General features: G+C 42.0%; 1 protein-coding gene across 4 annotated transcripts in view; it reads left to right on the top strand.

The window, feature by feature from the left end:
- The first annotated feature begins 438 nt into the window (after window positions 1-438).
- ZYG11B (zyg-11 family member B, cell cycle regulator) overlaps window positions 439-9,523 on the top strand; it is a 75,802-nt gene continuing 66,717 nt past the window's right edge. For 2 of the 4 annotated variants that reach the window (XM_027108520.1, XM_027108524.1), the window contains exon 1: window positions 439-646. In XM_027108520.1, the coding sequence (XP_026964321.1) occupies window positions 617-646 (30 nt within the window). In that variant the 5' untranslated portion in view covers window positions 439-616. Of the gene's footprint in view, window positions 647-2,349; window positions 2,503-9,523 lie in introns of all 4 variants that reach the window. The other 2 variants (XM_027108523.1, XM_027108521.1) reach the window with 2 other exon arrangements.

Raw genomic sequence — 9,523 nt, 5'->3', positions numbered from 1 at the left:
CAGTTACTGGAAATGCGAAGACCTAAAGTATGAACAAGGAAATGAGAGGCTGAGGCAAGGGTGATCCCTAGAGGAGAGGAACCTGAGAAGTTAGGGCATTGGAGGAATCATCTAAAACAACTGAAATCACCAAGAATTATGACAATAAGAATGAATGACAATAAACCAGAGCACAGGGGTCTATAGGTGACCGAAAGGAGTGACAGCTCTAATCTCCTGTTACGTCGTGTATTTAAAGCTCTTATTTATAAGCTCTAGTTATTTGAGTAAGTGTGGCTCCTTTAAGGGCGTGGGGGGGGGGGAGAAGCCAGAAATCGGGGGCGGGGCAGGTGGGGGGGGTTATTGTTGGTACTCCTCCGCCGAGTCTGCGCAGTGAGAGAGAGGAGGCGGGGCCAAGCTCCTGCTGGCGGCGAGGGCGGGGCCTCGGGGGCGGAGTCTGCGCTCCGGGTCGGGCTGCGGCTGCGGCTGCTACCCTTCCAGCTTGTGAGGCAGGGAGGCCGAGGCCTGGGCCAAGCCCGGAGCCGCTGTTCATCGGAGCCTCCTGGAGCCCCCGCGCAGGTTCAGCCTGGGGGCGGGCTCAGGCCCGGCCCGCCGCGGAGCCCAGGACAGAGGTTGCATGCCCGAGGACCAGGCCGGCGCAGCCATGGTGAGGGAGCGAGGCCTGCCTGAGCCGCAGCCGCCAGCCACCCTGGCCCCCGCGGCCCTGCCCTCCCCAGCTCTGATGCCCCGTCTGCTCCTGCCTTTACCTCCCCACCTTGTTACCTCCCCCTCGGTGACCGACTCCTTCTTCCCCTTGGGCTCCGGCCACCTACTGGGGTGACAGCCCTCCCCCCCTTAATCTCTCTCCACTCGGTGACACCCTTTTTTAAATCACCCCCAGTGACAGCTTCTTTCGCGTTCCCCTTTGCCTATTCCTCCTCGTCCTTTAACCCGACCTTCCTTTTCTCCTCTACCATTTTGCCTTGTTCTCTCTTTTGGGAAGTCTACGCCGTCCTTCTTTTTCCTCCCTCTTTTTCGCTCCTGCTCTTTGCTCTCGCTTCTTAGCCCCTTTCACCATTTTATTTCCACTGCCCTCTCCTCTCTGTATCCTTTCTCCTTTTCGTCCTCCACCATCCACATTTCCTCTCCCCCTTATCGGATGTCCTCTCTTCCCCGCTCTCACAGCTGTCCCCATTTCCTTCTACGGGATTCAAGGGTTTAAGCAGGAACAATTTGAGGACGATTGCTTCCCAGGAGCTGTAGGGCGGGCAGATAGAGGGTCGCAGGCTTTCTTTCTTCTTCCTTTTCTTTTTTGTAGAGGGAAGAGGGAGATTGGAGGTGTTGGAGAGAGTCTGCAAGCCTTATTACCTAATGTCAATGCAAAACCTGAGTGATAGTGTGTTTTGGAGTGATGGAGTGAGGCATGGGGTGAGGGCCGGCATGCATACTATGGCCTTATGAGATATCTAGCCTTTTGACAGAAATAACTTAAAACGTTTTAAAATGAATGTTTTTTTTGAGTATCTTTTAATGTCGAGTTACAGTTTGGGAAATTTAAAAATATTTATTTACAAGCTTTACTATTACTCAGAACAAATGGTTTTTGTTTGGAAGCAGAGACCAGAGCATCTGGAGACCGAAAATCAGCTTGGCAGTCAGATTGTGACAGTCTCTTTAATACCTTGTATTATCTTCATTTGTTTTGCCCTCTCTGCTTTTAGTTGGGAGAGCCTTACATTTGCAAATTTTCTCTCTCCTTCCTGTTTCTCTCTCTTGCCTGTTTGAAGCTTCAGTGGGTTTTTCATTGAGTTGGGTTACACATGGTTTGCAGTTCATTTAATGAACCCTTTGCTCCATTATATGCAACAATCTAAATTTTGGTCTCTGGGAGGAATAAGACATTCTAGTCAAAACGAAGTCCTGGTAATTATGTTCTCCTAGGAGGTTAGTTAATTTCTGTTTTTTCCCCATCTGCTTTTTTGGAAAGTGGTTTATTATAAAGTTATTTAATCGGTGAACTTTCCCTAACTCACTGACTCTGCATTTTTAGGTTGTCATTCTCCAGTGTCTGACTCCACAACAATCCTTCACATTCACAACTCATCACACTGTCATTGTATGTTAACCTGTTTCTTCCCCTGAAATGTGAGTTCTTCTAGGCAGTGACTATGCCTTACTTAACTCCTGTTATTACCAGTGCCCAGGCCAGGTAGGTGCTTGAATGATTTCACTTTATGGTCTCATTTTCCTATCTGACAAATATAATCTTGAACTGAAATTTGAGGCAACTAGTGGACTACACAGAGTGAGTTTGAGAATCTTATTTTTGGTGCAAAAAGGAAATTTAGTAAGATGTGATGATCTTTTCAGAATAAAGAGCTGTCCCATCAGATACACCAAATGGCTAGATTTTTGGAAGTGTTAGCCATCCCACTGAGAATGAATGTATGAGTACAGAGGGAGTTATGAACTCCTTTTTGGGTATTTAGGATCCAAAAGTGCCATTTGAGCTGGGCCTGAAAGGTGAGCAGGATTTATATAGATCATTTTGGGTAGGGGAAGAATGCTTTGTTGTGAATGTGAGTAGAAAGTAATTAGGATGTATTGTAGGTAGCAGGATTACCTTTATGTGACATGAAGAATGCAGGAATGAGGATGTGTAGTAGGAAATGAGACTAGAAAGACATTAGACATGGTTATGGTTTAGACTTTGTCTCCAACTAACTGGATTTTTCCTTACTTGTTAAAACACATGCACACAGTGTAAAAGTAGATGTATGGGAGAGGTGAAGAGAAGGCAAAGTATTACCTTATTATGAGCTAGGAATTATTCGTAGAGGCTACTTTAAAAAATTTCCTTGTGTAACAGGTGTAGTAGGCACTCAATAAATAGAACCAAACATTATTATAAAGCTTCGTATTTTATATTTTTCAAAATTTTCATTGTTATGTTGTGTTTTGAATAGCTAGGGATGGCTTCCCAAAGGATCCTACTTTCAGGAAGAAACCTAAAGGATTAAATTACAGGAGTTGTGTTGTGGAAAACCAGATAGAACAAATAGCACATGTGAATGACCTGTAATAGTACTCTCTGTTGCCTGTTAACCCTGCATATCCTGGAGTTCTCAGCTCAAGGAAGTCAGGGAAACCCCAGCTGCCCTGCCTACTCATCAGAAAAACTGCCAAACAACCCTAAGTCACACACCTCCATTATGTAACTCTCTTTCATAGAATACACATCAATTGTAATTTTGTATTTCTTGCTCTGACTTTTTGGTTAATGTCTGTCTCTACCCCCAGACCATAAAAGTCAATGATACAGAAGTGGCTTTTTTTTTTTTTTTTAAGATGTTGGGAGTAGGAGTTTATTAATTAATTAATTTATTTTTGCTGTGTTGCGTCTTCGTTTCTGTGTGAGGGCTTTCTCTAGTTGTGGCGAGCGGGGGCCACTCTTCATCGCGGTGCACAGGCCTCTCACTATCGCGGCCTCTCTTGTTGCGGAGCACAGGCTCCAGACGCGCAGGCTCAGTAGTTGTGGCTCACGGGCCTAGTCGCTCCGCGGCATGTGGGATCCTCCCAGACCAGGGCTCGAACCCATGTCCCCTGCATTAGCAGGCAGATTCTCAACCACTGCGCCACCAGGGAAGCCCCCAGAAGTGGCTTTTGACTAGCTTCTGAGGGCCAGGTAATGTTCTAGGCATTGTGGTTACAGCGGTTTTAAAAAAAAAAAGGCATGGTCCCTTGGGGTAAGGAAGATAGACAGTAAACAAATGTGTAATGAGAATAGTTATAAATGCTAAGAAGAAACGAATCAGGGTAAGGTATAAAGTGATATCTATTTGTGTATGGCAACTATTTTAAATAGTATGGTTAGGCAGCAACACTAATAGCTAATATTTATTGAACGTGACTGTGTATAGGCCCTGTTTTAAGTGCTTTACATATTTTATCTCATTTAATCCTCATAGCAACCCAATGAGGTAAGTATTAGCTCTTTGAAGGTAGAGACCGTGTTTGTTTGGCTCATATTGTATCTTTTTTTTTTTTTGCGGTACACGGGCCTCTCACTGCTGTGGCCTCTCCCGTTGCGGAGCACAGGCTCCGGACGTGCAGGCTCAGCGGCCATGGCTCACGGGCCCAGCCGCTCCGCGGCACGTGGGATCCTCCCGGACTGGGGCACGAACCCGCGTCCCCTGCATCGGCAGGCGGACTCTCAACCACTGCGCCACCAGGGAAGCCCCTCATATTGTATCTTTAACACCTACATAGTGCCTGGTGCATAATAAGTGCTTAATAAATATTTGTTGAATGGATGGATGACTTTGGGGAGGGTTAGAAAAAGTCAGGGAGGCTTTGTTGAAAAGGGACATTTGAATTGGAGTTTTAACTTCTGGGTTTTATTGGGTAAGAGTTAGGAAAGGAAAGCCATTCTTTTTTCTGTTTTGTTTTGTGGTACGTGGGCCTCTCACTGTTGTGGCCTCTCCTGTTGCGGAGCATAGGCTCCAAACACGCAGGCCCAGCGGCCATGGCTCACGGGCCCAGCCACTCCACGGCATGTGGGATCTTCCCAGACCGGGGCACAAACCTGTGTCCCCTGCATCGGCAGGCAGACTCTAAACCACTGTGCCACCAGGGAAGCCCAGGAAAGCCATTCTTGGCAAAGGGACTAGCTTGAGCATAGAAGCTGAAACTGAAGGATGTATGCAGGGAAATGTATGATTCTAGCATTAAGGGTGTGATAGGATGCAAGACTAGGTGAGCCTAGGGTCAAATTATGGAGGACCTTGAATCATAGGCTCAGGAGTTTGGGCCTCATTGTAAAAACCTTGGGTACCTTGAAAGATGTGAAGGAATTATCATAAGAGATTTTGAGGATGATCACTCCAGATCAATATGAAACATGATTTGGAGTGGCAAGAGCTGTTGCACTAGTCTGGGTGAAAAGGAAGTGCATGAACTTTCACCCTAACCTTGTGGTGGTGGTGGTGATGATATAAATTGGAGGAAGGTGAGTATAGGGAAATGAAATAGGAAGATCTGGCACACCACTTTTTGGCTAAGTGAATTTTCCACAGAGGCATTACTAAGGAGTTATAGAATCACTAACAGCTTTGCAGTTTTGCTCTCTGGGCCTCGGTTTTCATATATTATGCTGCCTTTAGGGATTTATCAGAATATGAAAACAAGGTAAATTTACCATACCAAAGTCCTTAATTTACAAACAGTAAGTCTCCCACAGGTCATGTGTTAGGTCATATAGAGGGAGAATTAGCACTTCCCAACATTATTTAATTTTTTAAAATAGTTTTTGTATGATATGAGAAAGGAGTAATTTTAATATATATATTTAATATATTTATTTTTGAATTATATATATAGGTTATTTAATAATATACTGAACAAAATACCTTAAATTTCAGCCATTACTGTTCAACAAATGACACATTAACATAAGATAAAGCATATTTTTAAATGAATATATATTACAGTGTAGATTGAAATTAATTATGCTTATGGCATCAAAATAGATAAGAACTGACTTTTTAACCTAAAATTAGGAATTCCTGCTTTTTTTGTACTTTAAAAATCAGTGGATGTTTTTAAATTAATTTTTATTGGGCTATAATTGATTTACAATGTTGTGTTAGTTTCTGGTGTACAACAAAGTGAATCAGTTATACATACATATATCCACTCTTTTAAAAATTCTTTTCCCATATAGGTCATTACAGAGTATTGAGTAGAGTTCCCTGTGCTATACAGTAGGTCCTTATTAGTTATCTATTTTATATATAGTAGTGTGTATATGTCAACCCCAATCTCCCAACCCCCTACCCTGCTTCCCCCTTGATAACCATAAGTTTGGTTTCTACATCTGTGACTCTATTTCTCTTTCGTAAATAAGTTCATTTGTACTGTTTTATAAGATTCTACTTATAAGCGATATTATACGCTAATGTCTTTCTCTGTCTGACTTACTTCACTCAGTATGACAATCTCTAGGTCCATCCATGTTGCTGCAGATGGCATTATTTCATTCTTTTTATGGCTAAGTAATATTCCATTTTATGTATGTACCACATCTTCTTTATCCATTCCTTCGTCAGTGGACATTTAGGTTGCTTACATGTTCTGGCTATTGTAAATAGCGCTGCAATGAACATTGGGGTACATGTATCTTTTTCAATTATGGTTTTCTCTGGATATATGCCCAGGAGTGGGATTGCTGGATCATATGGCAACTCTATTTTTAGTTTTTTAAGGAACCTCCATACTGTTCTCCATAGTGGCTGCACCAATTTACATTCCCACCAACTGTGTACGAGGGTTCCCTTTTCTCCACACCCTCTCCAGCATTTATTGTTTGTAGATTTTTTTAGATGTTGGGAGTAGGAGTTTATTAATTAATTAATTTTTGCTGTGTTGGGTCTTCCTTTCTGTGCGAGGACTTTCTCTAGTTGTGGCAAACGGGGGCCTCTCTTCATCGCAGTGCGCGCGCCTCTCACTATCGCGGCCTCTCGTTGCGGAGCACAGACTCCAGATGCGCAGGCTCAGTAGTTGTGGCTCACGGGCCTAGTTGCTCCGCGGCATGTGGGATCCTCCCAGACCAGGGCTCGAACCCTTGTCCCCTGCATTAGCAGGCAGATTCTCAACCACTGCGCCACCAGGGAAGCCCTGTAGATTTTCTGATGATGGTCATTCTGACTGGTGTGAGGTGATACCTCATTGTAGTTTTGATTTGCATTTCTTTAATAATTAGACATGTTGAGCATCTTTTCATGTGCTTTTTGGTTGTCTGTATGTCTTGTTTGGAGAAATATCTATTTAGATCTTCTGCCCATTTTTTGATTGGGTTCTTTGTTTTTTTGATATTGAGCTGCATGAGCTGTTTGTATATTTTGGAGATGAATCCCTTGTCAGTTGCTTCATTTGCAAATATTTTCTCCCATTCTGTGGGTTGTCTTTTTGTTTTGTTTATGGTTTCCTTTGCTGTGCAAAAGCTTTTAAGTTTAATTAGGTCCCATTTGTTTACTTTTGTGTTTATTTTCATTACTCTAGGAGGTGGATCAATAAAAATCAGTAAGTTTTTATAATTTTTCTGTTTTGTTTCTAAGTGACAAAACAAAAAGAATGGTTCTAGGCTGTTGCTTGCAAGCTTGTCTCCACAAATAAAACATTGGAGGTATGGATAGTTTATTTCTAATATTGAAAATCCAAATTGGATATAACTGTCATCACATTTCTTTTTTTAATACTTAAAAAAAATACGGAGATACCTTGATGTACCATTTAAGAATCCTGATAAGATAAATGCACTCATTTACTCTTATTTCATCATCAGTGCAGCTTGTGTTTCCTGTCTTTAACCAACAGTTCATTCTAAGAATAAAAATAATTTAAAATTACTGTGTTGTTCTGTGTTCAGATGAAGTTATAACAACTGAGTGACTATAATATGATGAGCCAGTTTTCTCATTTCCACTAATTCACACATGTTCAGTGGATAAATTTTTGGATACTCTCAACTATTCTGTTTTTACAGGAGAAAAATTTAAATAATTATTTTATTAGATGGTCAAAAATATACAAATTGGTGTTTACATGTGTATAACTGAGTTACTTTGCTGTACAGCAGAGATTGGTACAACATTGTAAATCAACTATACTTCAATTAAAAAATATTTTTAAATATACAAAATGAAATAGGTATCAATGTTGAATTTAATGATTGAATCATCCATGAATTAGGAAATGCTGGCTAGAACACTACTTTTTGCATAGGTTCTAAAGCTAACCCTTAAAAACATATAACCAATAAGTAGCAGAAATAGTCATTATCTGCAATAGAATAAAAGACATTTTTAATGCTAATAATTAAAATGGGAAAATAATGTTAAAACAAAATTCTTTTTCTTTTTACAGAACTTTGTTTTTGTTTTTTTATTTTTGGCTCTGTTAGGTCTTCGTTGCTGTGCACAGGCTGTCTCTAGTTGTGGCGAGCGGGGGCTACTCTTCGTTGCGGTGTGCGGGCTTCTCATTGTGGTGACTTCTCTTGTTGCGAAGCACAGGCTCTAGGTGCACAGGCTTCAGTAGTTGTGGCATGCGGGCTCCAGAGCGCATGGGCTTAGTTGCTCCACGGTGTGTGGGATTTTCCCGGTCTAGGGATCGTTTCCCGGTCTAGGGATGCGTTGGCAGGCAGATCTTAACCACTGTGCCACCAGGGAAGCCCAAAACAAAATTCTTGAATGCTGGGACATTTATTTAGAGAGCATGATCTCAAACATTTAGTGAGCACACAGTGTATCAGATGATATACTAATTAATCTTTACAGTTCCATGAGGTTGATGATGCTTTCTCATTGCACAGTTAAGAAAACTGAGGCTTTGAGAAATCAGGTAACTTTCCTATAGTCATATACCTAATAAGTGACAGAACAGGATTCAAGCACAGGTTTGTCCAACCCCTAAGTCTGTGCTATTTCAAATACCTTCCCTGTACTCTATGAGACTGTAGGAATCTAAACTGAATTCAGGCATTTAAAATATTCGTACTGTTGTTTCCATTATAAAAGTAATTCATATTTATTGAATATGTCAAAGGGTATATATAATTTTATGGTTCTTGATCCATATTGCCAAATCGTCTTTCTACAAAGCATTTGGAGAGTATCAGATGTTGGTGGCATTCTGTGTTTAGCATTTAGATACCTTTTTAACATTGAAAAGCTTGAGACACGTGACAGGAATATGTTTTTAGAATACATCAGCTGGGGGAGAAAACCAAAAGGCTGGTAGAAATTAAGTATTATTTTAAAGTGATACTGCACTCTTAATTCTAACAGTATCTACTGTGCACTGAAAGTGTACATTTCAAGATATTATTGTGGACAGAGCATACTTGGTATGCATGTAAATTTGTGGACTCTTCACTATGCTTAAGGAACCTACAGTTTAGGCCCCACTAGTTTATAGTGGTCTTATAGCCCTGCTGCAGCCACACAGATTGTACTGCACAACTCAGGTGGCAGCTGTACATATGGCCAGCAATGGGTCTAAAAGATCTGTATCCTGTGTACTTGGCAGCATCTAGCACATAGTGGGGGCTCAGCAAATAGTTTTGCGTAGTATACTAGGATTCTTAAGATCTAATTTTTTTTTTTTTTTTTTTTGCGGTACACGGGCCTCTCACCGCTGTGGCCTCTCCCGCTGCGGAGCACAGGCTCTGGATGTGCAAGCTCAGCGGCCACGGCTCACGGGCCCAGCCGCTCTGCGGCATGTGGGATCTTCCCGGACCGGGGCACGAACCCGCGTCCCCTGATCGGCAGGCGGACTCCCAACCACTGCGCCACCAGGGAAGCCCTTAAGATCTAATTCTTTAATGAGTTAATCATTTTATGAGAAAAAGTCGTTTCATTTCCTGCTCAGTAATACTGAGCACACATGCTTGTTTATCGTGCCTCTAGTTTTGCTTACACTGTTACTTTAACCTAGATGCTGTGCCCTTCTTGATTATTTAACCTTCAGGTGTCCCCTTAAACCCTAC

The sequence above is a fragment of the Aethalodelphis obliquidens genome, unplaced genomic scaffold (assembly GCF_003676395.1).
Source record: "Aethalodelphis obliquidens isolate GAN/ISIS:26980383/991018 unplaced genomic scaffold, ASM367639v1 scaffold9, whole genome shotgun sequence".
NCBI lineage: Eukaryota > Metazoa > Chordata > Mammalia > Artiodactyla > Delphinidae > Aethalodelphis > Aethalodelphis obliquidens.
Note: the sequence above shows the minus strand (reverse complement) of the source record. Positions and strands in the feature narration are given on the sequence as shown.